At 34.8% G+C, this 14,485-nt stretch overlaps 1 protein-coding gene across 1 annotated transcript in view; it reads left to right on the top strand.

Annotated features, from left to right (window-relative positions):
• The window catches only part of COL5A2 (collagen type V alpha 2 chain), a 161,159-nt gene that overhangs the window by 92,882 nt on the left and 53,792 nt on the right, over positions 1-14,485 (top strand). The window contains exons 8-16 of the mRNA XM_015817058.1: positions 2,019-2,084; positions 4,293-4,337; positions 6,092-6,145; positions 6,395-6,448; positions 8,181-8,234; positions 11,133-11,186; positions 11,351-11,404; positions 12,757-12,801; positions 14,062-14,115. Of these exons, the coding sequence (XP_015672544.1) occupies positions 2,019-2,084; positions 4,293-4,337; positions 6,092-6,145; positions 6,395-6,448; positions 8,181-8,234; positions 11,133-11,186; positions 11,351-11,404; positions 12,757-12,801; positions 14,062-14,115 (480 nt within the window). The remainder of the gene's footprint in view (positions 1-2,018; positions 2,085-4,292; positions 4,338-6,091; positions 6,146-6,394; positions 6,449-8,180; positions 8,235-11,132; positions 11,187-11,350; positions 11,405-12,756; positions 12,802-14,061; positions 14,116-14,485) is intronic.

Below are 14,485 nucleotides of genomic sequence, written 5' to 3'. Positions count from 1 at the left end.
ACCCCTCTAAAAATCTAATCAATTTGGGTTTTTTCCCATTTACTGCAGCACACCACCTCTCAGGGCACCACACCCCTTCATTAAGGTAGGCCCTCGACAGTGATTTGGGCCAGGCCTGCGCGAGAGGGAAATCGCGCAAGGCCAGCAGATCTGACCTTGAGTACATCCCCTCAATTTTGATAAGTCCAGCAGCGGGACCCTTTGCTGAACTGCCAGGTTTTAGGGACAACATTCCTGAACTGTACTCCAAAAACATGGTTTTGTGACAAAAAAAGATCATGTTCTGTATGTACCATTTTCCACCTTCTGTCACAATAAAAATCACAGTATAAACTCAATTTTCAGAATGGTTGAAGGGTATACTGAAATCTTTTGGAAGCCACACACAACACACGTTACTATAGACATGTGATAAAATAGCGAAGATTTCCAATGGACTTCCATCAGATTACTATTAATTATAGACATATACTGCACCGTTATGATTTTCATTCTCATAACTCATGCACATCAATAGAAGTTTATATTTTTTCTTCTCTCTGGGTGGGATTTCAAAGGAAACTGGAGGTTCCCAAACATTTTGCTGCAACTGTCACTGGGGATTTTTATAACTGTTTCTACCTTTGTGCTCCCACTGCCACTGATTACAACTTTTATAGTTTTGGGCAGTTTGAACTTCAATGAATCCATGGATCTTAGATAGATGGTGAAAAAAAAAAAGAATAGCAGAAATATTTCTGCCCTCTTTGGTGTTTCAGAAGAAAATAATCTTAGAGGCTGCAGGGTTGTTTCCTTGTGTCTGTAAAATGTATACCTGCCATTTATAAAGCTTGCGAGGAATTATATATTTCAGTGATATCCAACTTACCTGTTACATTTCCAGAAAGTTAGATTAACAAAAGAGAAGCATAGAATGTTAGGAGTCATGCAAGACAAAGACTTTTTTGTTTGCGTGAGCAGTTTTAAATATGTGTGCATATATTGATATTTGGCTTGGACTTTTGTGGCTTGCAGAAAGTTTGATTATTGTTATTGTTCATTATTTTTATCACTATTTGAGAGAGAACCTAATCATCCTTATAAGGCAGATAATTTGTTTCAGACCTTGGATAATTTAATTTACACTAATTTCTCAAACTCCTGACCCTCAAACCTGTATGAAAAGATAATACATTTTGTTTTATTAAATTTGGTGTATCTTTGGAAACAAAAGCAATCTATACTATAGGAAATTCAGAGTTATGTTCAAATGATTAGTGAACTTTGGAATCAGTTGTCCTTAAGGAAAAACATAAAGCAAACTTGTGTTTTTCTCCAAAGACTATTGAAATGTAGTTGATAAAAATAATTTAACAGCTAGATAGACATACTCTACCCCACAAGCTGAATGAGGATCCAAGCTACAAAGAAATGTAACTAACTTTTCTGTGTTTAAATTTTAGGTTTAAAGATGTCCTTAAATAGCAAAAACACAATACAATGAGTGAAATGTTTTGGCTCAAGTGCCCCTGCCTCTTCATAATGGTTACTGTGACCTGAAGCTAAAATATCCCTAGAAAAGTGTGGCCCTCGGCTGGCAAATATTTATCAATTTCTAATATAATATGCAAGCATTATAGCAATCGCAGAGTTACACAACTGAACTTGACTGAAATAACGAGGAGAGAAAAGTGGTAGATGTGAACAAGAATTTCCCTATTCAATCATGATTTTGGGACAGTTCTCTTTTTTCTTCCATACATCTGAAGTTTCTTTTTTTTTTTAAAGAATGAAATTTTAACAGCAAACAGCATTTATTCATTTGTAATACATTAATAAGCCTCAAAGAAGGTGAAGCCTAATTTTCCCCATGTTTTTAAAGGTGAATGTGGCTGCACAATTCAGTCAGTTTTGAATTCATCATTGCAATGATTTAAAGCAGTACTGACAGTATTGTTCATTTCTGGAACATCTCTGATGATGGGAACAAAAACACCTTTCATACTCTTCTCGAATAACGAAACTTCTTATGTTTACAGCCATTTGCATCTCAGATGACAGAACAAGATGATGCCTTTTCACAGATGATGATGCCTGGTCCAGTGGTAAGGATATGAATTGATTAATTAATTAATGAAATATATATGAAATAAACACTGGAAAAAAAATGAAAGTGGAGCTGGATGGATCTTACAGCACAGTAAATTCTGTTCACAGTGTATCCCAAACAGCTTTATACATTGTGATGGACCACTTGTCAAACAATAGAAGAGATGTATAAAATGCCTGGGATGATCCGAGAACTCTATAAACAGGGGTGTGTTATAGATATAAGTATATAGCTAAAGCAAGTTCAAAATATATTCTCAGTTGTTCAATTTCTGCATCCCACATGGCCACAATTCTTCTTGTAAGAGGCTTTTTTTATATGTCCCCTCATGGATGGTTTTATAGATATCTTTTGGTAAATTTGCTCTGTGAAACGTTAGAAGATAAATGTTTCCCAAGGTAATGTTGATTACAATTGCCATTGTTTTCTTAGAAAAGTGACCAGGTATTTTGGGAGTTGCAGATATGGACAAGACTAGAACAGAGAACAAAAAGTAAATTCTGGAGGGATATGTTGTCTAGCTCTATGTAATGTCACCCCGTTCTTCTATAGGCTTCAAGCTATTTTTAAAATATTTATTGAAAAGGAAATAATATTTCCTCAAATGTTTTTCTGGACTTTTCATACTATAAAGTACTAATTTGCCATTATTATGCACTCTATGTGTGGCAGTTAGATTAGGCTTGCTCTCCCCATTGCAGCAGCTTTAATAGATTTAGATATTGAGTTTTGAAATTTAAAGTCAGAATTCATGGGCCAAAAGGCAGCTAAAATATCTAGTGAATTCTAGAAAAATGAAAGGTGAACAATGTTTTCTGGTCAAGGTTCCACATTTTTAATAAAATGAATTTTTGCCCCTGAAGAAGCAAACTTGACAACATTTTGAGGGGAAATTTGGGCTGACAATGCCAGTTTTCATGGTAAAATCATATTGCCCAACTTTCATATTTTATACTATTTGAGAACAATTAACTTTTAACAATCTGGCTGTAAGTTGTCCACCTTTGAGATTCTATGTCCGATTCACTTGTGTCTTTTAAAGAGCCCATTTCATTATTAAATAGTAAAAACAGACATACAAATATTCATATACAATATAATTTTAATAGTAAAATATGTCATTGTTATGAATTAGTAATATAAAAGCAACTTATCACAAAAGGGCTAAATTAAAAGGATATACATCTTCTTAAACACTATTTTAAGAAATAAGATTCAGGTTGATTCACTTTAAGTACAAACTGCATAAAATCTTAAGAATCTCTAAATGTTGACAACTCAATTGAGCTTTGCCTTAATTTCATGAATAGAAATGCCTCAGGGCAAATATTTAAGGTTTTGTTTGTTAAATATGTAAATCCGAATCTAGGAAAGAAAATTTATATATATTTGGTGGTATTATAAAGGTTTAGGTATTTTATGTGGAAGGAACTATGTTGTTGCTTTTAAGAGGCTGTACTCAATAATGCATGAAATTTGTGAAATAAGAAAATATTAAATTTAATAGTAATAATCTTAATACAGGTAAAACATTAGATGCTGACTATTGGAAGGAAAATAAATTTACATCATCTGGAGAATAGTAAGAGAGATTATAATGCCGTATGATAACAAACAATGTTTATTTTTATACATTTTTTACATATAATGCTGTATGATAACAAACAATATTTATTTTTATACATTTTATACATTTTTATATATTTTAGACTTGAATGTACTTTATATGAGAAAAAGTGAAAGCTCTCTAAATAATTGGTATCCTAATTTTCTTTTATGGCAATGATTGTGTTCATGACCAAGCTTTAATTTTATTGTATTTGTTTGGGAGGTGTCTTTTCCTTTCTTATATGGGATCAAAGACAGAATCAAAAGTTATTAATTACTGAAATATATAGAGTAGTTGTTTCACCTAAAGCAGGGGTAGGCAACCTATGCTGACTCAGGAATTCTGGGAGTTGAAGTCCATGAGTCATAAAAGAGCCGAGGTTGCCTACCCCTGACCTAAAGGCTGCGATCTCTCTACCTATTTTCTTGGCAAATATTTCAATAATTATATTGAAATTCCCATATATTTTCATAATTTTCTTTGCATTTTGTCTTTTTAAACTTCTTTTGCCAACATATGATGCCTGCATGTTGCATTTCTGCACTAGTTCTCACTATTTGTTTTATTAATAAGCTTATTTGTCCTGCCTCATAGGGTCCTGTGGGTCCAAGAGGAGCTCCGGGTAATCATGGGAAACAAGTATGTAGCTTGTTTCAAAATATTTGTGTGTAATTAAAATTATAATATACTGACTGTATTTGGTGCCCTTTAGGTCATGCTAACATGTGAATTATGGAAGTTAAAACTGATGTGTTTGATGGATGCCATATTCGAGTAGGATGAATTATATTTATCGTTATTAAGATGGCTAATTTCAGTAATCAAATCACAGTTAAGATTATCCATAGTTTATTTTGATGCAGATGTTTACTCACAACACCTGCTTAATTTAAAGTGGAGGTAGAGAAATTCATATCTCTACTTAGGGGCTGCACTGAAAAGAGAAAGTTTAATTTCTGTAAAGCTGGCATGGCAAGTAACTGCAAAAGGGATAGTGAGCTATAGGTCTGCCCCTTGTTCTAGTTTTTCTAAATAATATATTTGTCGTATCATCAATGGCATTCATAGTGTACAGTGATGATACAAAACCTGAATACTGATGTCATGATATGTGACCCAAGTACATATAGTAAGTCATAAAATTTGTGATGTATTCTTGCATTCATTCATTCATTCATTCATTCATTTATACCTCTCTTTTTACAAATAGCTCAAGAACTGCAAACATATCCAACACGCATTTCTCCTCCTATGTATTTTAATTTTTGCATTATTGTCATTGTTTTTATTTTTTTTAAAAAAAGATTGTTGCTGCCCAGTATTACTTGGTGAGATTGATGGCCATATAAGAATGAATGAATGAATGAAAAGAAAATGAATATAAGTAGTCAACAGTAATGGACATATAGTTACAGGACTAAACAGTTGCTAGTGAGATTTCAAACCTAAATGCTCCCTAGACAATTCACTTTTTAAAACTTGAAGAAAGCCAACAAAGGAGAAGCTGATCAAACTTCTGGAAGGAGGCTATTCCAAAAACACAGGCACAGCAACAGCAACACCTGTTTGCCTCTGGCTCCTCGTGTTATAGAAAGGGAGTTCTCTTTAGACATATCAGTTGGGTAGGTTGAAACCCAGTTGGAGAAGAAAAAGCCATTAGGACCTTGGTGCCAAGCCATTTGGCCTTTAAAAGCTAAATCCAGCACCTTAAGTTGTCCTCAGAGGAATATGGGAAGGGGTCAGCAGAGAATTTAGAAAATAGGTGTCTCACTCATGTCAACCTACAGCAGTTAACAAACGGAATACTGCATTCAGGACCAATTGAAACTTCCAGGGAGTTTTTAAAGCCCCATGTAGAGCACATTGTAGTAGTCTAAACCAGAGAAGTAAATACTGAAGGCATCAGTCCTCCTTGTGAAGTCTTTGAATTTCAGATAGAGCTGGAGCAGTGCAATATTCCTCACCCCCAACCGGCCACAGCCTATAAACTGCTCATTGGCCATGAATCTAAGAAAATTTCCTAATGAACTGCTTTTTCAGGGGCAGTGCTATTGTATCAAGAGTCAAGATTGAAAATCTCAAAGAAACTTGAACAAAACTCAACTTGTTTTGGTTGGGTTCAACTTCAGTTTCTTTTGCCTCACAGGCTCCACAGATGATGAAAGAGTGAAATTATTTTTACAAAGTTACAAATTAAGAAATTAGGATTATGGAAAATTGATGCTGGACCTAGGCTATCTTAATTCTTACAACGTATTACATTTATTTTTGTGGATTGTTACCATTAATTGATAGGCTACATCATTGTCCTGATTTGCACCATTTCTTAAATATATATGCATATATCTAACTATTTGTTTGCTTGTTTGTTTATTTGTTTATTTATGTTTTAGGGTCCTATTGGGCCCACAGGTCCTCCAGGTGAACTTGGTGACCCAGGATCCATGGTAAGGCCAATTATGCACATACTACCTAGTGGTGGGGAAGTAGCATAATAGAGCTTTATAAATTCTGGTATGTCACAGGTTTTTCAGAAGTTATGTCTGGGAAATCAATCTGGGAGACAATTTTTTATCAAAATATGTATACACAGTACAATTTTGATTGCTTAATTTTTGGTTGTATTTTTTTTTGTGTTAAGCATTTTAAAGTATCATTTAACTTCCTAATATAAATGTGTATATTTTCTCTACTAGGGTCCACCTGGTGTTCGTGGCCCAGAAGGGCCTCCAGGAAAACCTGGTGAAGATGTAAGTTTTAAAATAGATTTCTCAAGAGTATGATGCTAGGCACATTATATAATAATCATCAGAAAATAATCTTAAAATCAGAAAAGTTTATTTAGCAAAGCAAGGAAACTCATGTCAAGGCAACTGTCACCCATAAAACATTTTTGTAAAATAAGATTTTGCTCCATCTGTTGAAAGAATCCTAAACACCAGCAAAAGAAACTTCTTTGGTTAGGACGTTCTACAGGGGAGCAGGGACTAAATGAAATCCTGTTTTTCACTGCTTTGTTTTAATAATAAAGCAAGCATGTACATTAAAAATATCCACTTTCTTCACCTGCTAACTTCCATATATGTTGAGGTTCAACTTCTACAGGCTCAAAATTCTGGGAATTGGTTCCTAATATGTCCAGAGAACATTAGATTGAGGAAAGGTGGCATAGTCAACCATATAATAATGTGATACAACAAATTTTGATCTATTTTCAACACTAAATTCAAAAACTTCAATACTAAATATTCTAAATATTTTCTACCTAAATCTTTTTTATTTTATTTTACATTGATGACTGACATTAGTGGCTAAATAATACTGCAAACATTTTCACACATACAGTATGCAGTGTCCATGAAATATGGAATATTGACTTATCTGTAGTTACATGAAAATGGTGGGCTTGATCCAACACAGATTTTGTATTAATGAAAAGTGTCTCGGCTCCTGCAAGACAAGGTGCCTGATTTTAAGCCATTCCTCTCAATCCATTGTAACCTCATTCTGAAAAGTATTATCCTCTGGTATAGTGTGCTATGGGGCACAGAAGAGTATTATAGATAGTGGTTTTCAATAAAATAAAGTTGTGCTTTATGACAGTGGAAGACATTTCTGTGGGGGCAAAGTCACTTTTGCATAAAAACTAATGTCAATATTTATTTCCTGCTATGCTATATACATATTATATATTATTATGAAGCATAATCTGCTGATAGTTTTTAGTATAACCAACAACTGCATAGTGAGACAGCTTTCATTAGTATAGCTACATTCTAATAGAACTTCATTGTCTCTTGGAAGCTTGACATACCTGCTATTGCTGATGTGACAATTTCAAAGAAAAGAGAGATATACTTATTATAAATGACTAGAGTGTTGCCTGTATGTTAACAGAAATCTTAGTTGGTAATAGTTATGCATATTTATATGACTTTTTGAAAACATCGGCGCAATATTCAAAATGCATTATTTTTTAAAAAATAAACTTTCAACAGTTTCTCACACCTTCGGTGTGAATGACAATAACATGTTTCAGAGAAAAGAAACTCGCTGATGTGCAAGATATCAGAACGTTATTTATTTATTTAAGAAATGTTTATGGCTGCCCAACTCTCACAAGGTGACTCCAGGTGACTTACAACAGGGGTCCCCAACCCCCGGTCCGTGGACCAGTACTGGGCCACGGCATGCCAGCAACCAGTCTACACAAACAAGCAAAGCCCCATCCAAGAGATGCAGGGCTTTTGTGTGCAGAGGCAGCACACAAAACCACACACCCTCCGGTCCACGGAAAAACCTCTCTCCATGGAACCGGTCCATGGTGCCAAAAAGGTTGGGGACCTTTGACTTACAACATTAAAAACCACATCACAAAAACCAACTGGCCCCACCTCCCCCCTGCATGGCAGCAGCAACCCAATCAGATCAACCACTACCTTTATAATGTGGTTTTATGACTTTATTGTTTTCTTCTTTTAGGGTGAATCTGGCAGAGGAGGGCAAGCTGGGGAAGTTGGATTTCCAGGATCTCCAGTATGTACAATTAGCTGTTTCTCTGAAAAAAAAATCATACATTCAAATCTGGAATAAAAACTATAAAGAATCCTAGACTGCACTTACACAATTTATATGTCATCGGCAAGTGTACTTTTTTAAAAAAAAGAAAAGATAAAAGACCTGTATTCTGTTAGCTCAATTTCTTAAACTTACCTGGTTTTTAGAATGTGTAAGAGATTTTATCTTTGAGAATTATATTGTTTCATAGGAGTGAGAGCTGGGAATAGAAGATAAGAGTGAAAAAAAATCCTTATTAACATGTATCTCTTGACTAATGTTCCTGAGTGTGAAAAACAAAATATAAAAGATCAAAAGATCCACTGAGTTTCAGTTGCAAAGAGAATGTTAATGCAACGCACTCAGGAAATGCATCGAAATAGACAAAGAATTTTCATGTGGATAGTATCACTATATGTCATGGTTGCTAGATAATACAGGACTTATAATTATATCAGGATGAGCCAGAGGTTTTCTTTGTCTCCTCTATTCTCCTTGAACAGGGTCAATAGTTATATTGCTGTATTATCGTTAGACAAAATTACAGAAACATGCTTGTTAGCAGATTCCAAAAAACAGAAACATGAAACAAAACAACAGAAAAATGGCTGTTAGGTGTCACTTTGCCAATTTGGTCAGCTCCTCTCTTTCCTCTCATTGAACAGTCAATACAAAATTATCATTCTCTTCCATTCAAAGTAAATGCATGATTTGCTGTCCTGTGAAATACAATACAGTAGCACTTTTGAAAGAGCCCCATGAGGTAAAGGTTTTAGGAGAAAGCTTTAAACAATTCTGTTTTAAGATTGCTGGTTCAAAAATGGATTGTTTCCCAAGAAAACGTAAAGAACTATGCATAATAAACAGGACAAATTCCAAAGCTTTATTGATTATAAAGATGTATATTTCCTGACCAATGAGGCAAAACCATTAGTGGCACCTTTTCTCTCATTGTTTTCTATGTGCATTTAAATTTCAGAATCTAATGAGAAATGCTTGAAAAACTGTTGCAAAAATTGGGTATGTCTAGTTTAATGAAAAAAGGACTACCAGTGACATGTTGCCTTCCAAAGTATCTGAAGGCAACACACAAGCAATGGAAGGAAACTAATCAAGGAGAGAAATAACCTAAAAATAAGGAGAAATTTCCTGACAGAACAATTAATCAGGGGAATGTATTGCCTCCAGAAGTTGTGAGTGCTAAAACACTGGAGGTTTTTAAGAAGAGATTGGACAACCATTTTTCTGAAATGATATAGGGTTTCCTGCTTGAGCAGGGGGTTGGACTAGATGACCTCCAAGGTCCTTTCCAACTCTTGTTATTCTGTTAAGCTACAGAACAACAGCTCAGTTTATATTACAGCTAAGTATAAAAACTCCAGGGCCTTGATAACTCACACATTTTTCCCATGACGTGCTTCACGATTTATTTTATTTATTAATAAATCTAAATTAAAAAAAACTCATTTAGATAACAAAATCCTTTGAAAACTTGGACAAATAAGTAAACATTAAAATATGCAAATATTTTCGAAGGCTTTAATGACTAATCATTAATCTCAAGCCATTTCAAAGACCTGTAAAAGTTAGATTTGGCTTTCTGGTAAGTTTTGGAAATCAGCATATCTGGTGAATGATCTGCCCTGGGGAAAAATGAATAGAAAAGCTAAGACACTTAAAATCAAGCCCTTTCAGTTTGGGTAATGCCTTTAGTTGCTTTCTGATCAGGATCACAGGAGAGAAGAGGTTTCCATTTACTAAATGGTACTTTCCCCCATACTCTTGAAGGAATCATGTTCGACTGTGAGAACGAAAAGCCTTTCCCAGGAGATTGTAGAACAAGTTCTGCCATTTCATTTCCCCCCCTCTTTTTTGAGATTATCACCTGCTGTTTCCTTTGAAGCTTTTCAAAGTTATTTTTTATTTAAGCATAAGCAAAATTATTTGTTTATAATGTTGCATCCCAAAGCTAAGATTTTGTAATGTAGAAAGCTCAGGTATGCATTATACTTATGCCAGAATGTTAATTTGTGGTTTCTACAAATGCCTGTTTATTTACCTTTTAAAGTTAGTTGCCTCCCTTCTTTATTCTAACTGTGGACCTCTTTCTTTTTTTCTTTGCCAAGTACCTCAACTCTTCTCCCATCATTCAACTGTTCTATAATTCTTAGTTTCAGTGGCAGATGCAAAATCATATGTTATGTTTTCCAGTGTTTTTGTATCTCAATCCTCATACATCAATTTGTTACCTATTCTTGCACCAAGTAATTAATATTTCCCATTCTTATCACATAAAGAACCCAGTATAAAAAGTTGGACTGGCCTTCCTCAATTGGTGTCACTTCCAGGATTCTGAGGGTTAAAATGTGATGGATTATATATTACCATCCTTGCATCTGGGAACTTAATGATTCCGCCCTTATCACCTCCATTTTGAATTTCCTTGTCATCCACACATATTCAAAAGAAGAAGAAGAAACCCTTTACCAAATGCTCTTTATGCACAATATGTTGTATGTAATTTTACTTTAAATAGCATACACTTCCAGGAATAGAGGAGATTCTTTATGGTACAAACATGCTGGACAATTAAAAAATGTCATGGGTCAGGCACTTGATCCCCTCGTTGTTATGTTGAGAGGCCACTAAGAAGATAAGAGTCGAGAGAACCATGTTTAGCCCTGCATACCTTTCTTACATGCAAAGTCTATACACAGTTCAAATGACTATAGGCAACTTGTATGTGTGGATAGATAGGTAGTATAAACATCTATATTATGGGGACAGGAAGGAGGACTACTGGGACAGTAGTCTGACTTGAAATGAAGAAGTGTCTTGTGTCATTATATAATTGTGGATTTTCTCATTCTGCTTCAGGGAGCTCGTGGTTTTCCTGGTACACCAGGTCATCAAGGTCTAAAGGGCCCTAGAGTAAGTGTGAATATATTGATATTTATTCTCTTGCTATTTTTTTAAATCTTTGCTTCCCTTTTCACTATGTTCAGTGAATGTGACTTCAAAATTATTTGTCTGTTTCTTTTACTGGGCTTAATATGCCACTGCAATTGCTCAGTGGATTTATATTTATGTCATAGGGAGAAAAGGGACGTGATGGCCCTAAAGGTGAAATTGGAGCCCTTGGATCTAAGGTAAAAAATTGTTTTTGACCATATAGTAAAATAGTATTGTTCTATTGCTGCCACTTGCTATGACATGAATTGCATACTTTTAGAGAAGTTATGGAAGAAATCTTCGTTTAGTGGCCAAACCTTCTATGCTGCATGATGTGTTTGCAAAAATGTATGTCAAAAATAATTATTCAGAAACGGCAGAAATCATGCAAGCAGCTAAATTTAGAGCTAAAAAAGAGACCCTGGTTTCATTATGCAGTTTCTTACTTACTTATGCTGTAGTAAGAGTAGAGAGGAGAAAACAAGTATTGACTGGAAGCCACTCAGAGTTGGTTGAAAGATGGGCAACTATATAAATTGCTTTAAATAAATAAAACAATAAAATGTAGCCAATCAGACAAGATCCTTGAGTTCCTTATGTTTAGCAATAGACAAAATTACAATATTAAGCATTATTGATTCTATGCAATAGAAGTAGTTCTAGGAGGGTTAAAAGTGAGGAAATATTCACTTTTGTTGCCCACTAGGTGCTTCATGGATGGATTTAAATAAGCTCAATTCACACATGTTGCTTCTTCCTGATGAAGAAGAAAGCTTTAGTGTGATAGATTTACTTTATCCTTGTGTTAATTTAACTGCCTTCTTTAATCTAGATAAAGCCAGAAAGAACTATAGGTTAAGAGTTCCATCAACGTTTGCTTGTAGCTAGGTGACAAAAATATTGTAGAGGAACTAGCAGAAGGATGTTCTCAATGTTGCAAGGTTAGATGAAATTCAGACATGAGAAATACTGGCAGAATGAGTACATCCTAACATGACTTCATTTCATCCTACAGTTCATGGACCAAAATGTAGCATTGAGAGCCATTTTCATCTGGTCCACAGCTGTCTAGCCTGTGGAATAACTAGGCTTTTAAAAAGTTTTCATTGGCAACAGTGGATACCTTTTATAAATATAACTCTCCATTTGGAGAGAACTGGGATGGAATAGATTCCTGAGAAGAAAGAACCATCCCTTCTCAGATATTTAAATCTGTCCTCAAGAATCCCTCACACTCACAAGTCAATCTAGTGTGAACAATACATTTAATGTATATATTGGAGGCTGTCATGGAAGGATCAGTAGAAAGAGAAGCAGAAGCCATCAAAATGATACAACAAAACCTCACAAATATCGAAGCAACAAAATCTGATGCTTCACTTGGAATAATTTCCAACTATCTTTTATTTGGAATATATATTAAATTACAATTTAATTTCATTATATGATGAAGGGATTGTTGCAAGGTGTCTAGTTTCTTTTTGCTTTGTTGCTGATATATGGGTCCCTAAGTTCGAATAAACTGTTTTTTTTTTCACGCAATGTATAGGGTGAATCAGGTCCATCAGGGCAGATGGGTGGAACAGGTCCTATGGTGAGTGTATCATATTCATTATTCACAATTATTTTCTTTTCTTTTTTCTTCCTGTAGAAAACTATAATATAAGTGTAGTTTTAGTTTAATTATTGAAGAAATATCTTTAGCAATTTTATTTCTTCATTCGGCTTTCTTGTTCAGTTGCTCTTGTTTTAGACCCCAGGGTCATAAAATTAGTTGGGATGGCAATCAATACCAGTTGCCAGCTGCCATCCAAACTGCAAAAAAATTGAGCAAAGGGGTGATTTTTTTTTTAAGGTGAAAAAGGTTAATCCCCACAGGAGCTATGCTAGCAGTTTGTTTCCTATAGAGACAATCATCCAGATTGAGCCTTGAAGTAGTAACTGAGAGAATGCAAGGAGACTTTTTTAAAAAAAAAAAACCCAAACAAACCAAAGGCAATATAGCTTGTTTTCCTTATGGCAGTGGAAGAACTTTTTTCTATGAACTCAAGTTTCCCTCAGTATCATCCATCACCACTGTTGCTGTAAGAAAAGCAGATACATTATCTGGTTTTATATTATGCTTTTATATTGTAATTTATAATTACATTATAATTTATAATGTATTATGCCTCTTCTGTCATCATTGACCTTAAAGGTGATTGACTATGCTTTTCACTGTATCTGCTTGTTCTTTCACATTAATTGCATTTAATTGAAACTGGATGTGATGATAGGATGATGATAGATTGTCTTATCCTTTATGCACCTGCCTAATAATTAACACCAAATTGGAGATGCCATACTTGCTATACATTGTCTTAGAATTGCTGGCCCATGGGTCACCAGGAAACCATGCCCACCCCATTGCTGGCAATGGAGAAAAAGCTCCGATACATCACGCAATGTCACGTGACATCATGAGTTTGACATGTCTGCTTTAGAAGATTATTCTCAGCACAGGCACCTATTAAGGAATTTTCTTTGCATTTTCCTATCTGGTTCTTTCATAGAGAAAAATGTACGACACAACATGTTTACTTCATAAGCGAGAGAAGAAAAGGGTTCTGTCTTATTTGAAAGATATTTTAAATTTCATTTCCTGAACTCTTTGGGTGTGTCTGTATGTTTACCTAAGATTCACTGAATTTTTATTCTTTTTATGTTGACTGCCCAGATAATATTTGTTTTGGGGTGGATAAAGGAAATTATCAGTCAGTCATAACTTGAGTTGGGGAGAATTACAAGCAGATGATCTCCACTTCCTATTTAACTTTGGACTAATATCTTTTTCTTTTGGTATTATTGACTCCAGGGTCCCCGAGGGATGGCAGGAGAAAGAGGACGAATTGGACCACAAGGCGTTCCAGTAAGTAATTATTTTTTGTACAATAATATAGATAAAGCAGTAAAATTGTTGAACTAGCTTGTTCAACCATCCCTACTTAAATAGGTCTTTGCTTGCTATTCACTTTAAACCTGACTTCTAGTTAAAGGCTAACTTTGGAAACACTCAGTTTTAGCCAATTGCACTAAAAAGCAATGAAATGGCATTGGAAATTTCCAATGGCTTTTTAGAGCCCTTACGTAGAAATAGAACAGCAGTTATCAGGGCTGACCTATATGTCAATAGCAACTGAAAATAATCTGAAACACATTGAAGAAGAAAACTGCTTCTGTTCAGTTCAAAACAAATACTTTCCCCTGAAGTGGTTAAGAAAAAAACAGGGGGTGACTTT

The sequence above is a fragment of the Protobothrops mucrosquamatus genome, unplaced genomic scaffold (assembly GCF_001527695.2).
Source record: "Protobothrops mucrosquamatus isolate PMUCROS unplaced genomic scaffold, P.Mucros_1.0 scaffold_125, whole genome shotgun sequence".
Lineage (NCBI taxonomy): Eukaryota > Metazoa > Chordata > Lepidosauria > Squamata > Viperidae > Protobothrops > Protobothrops mucrosquamatus.
This window is presented reverse-complemented; position numbering and strand designations above follow the sequence as displayed.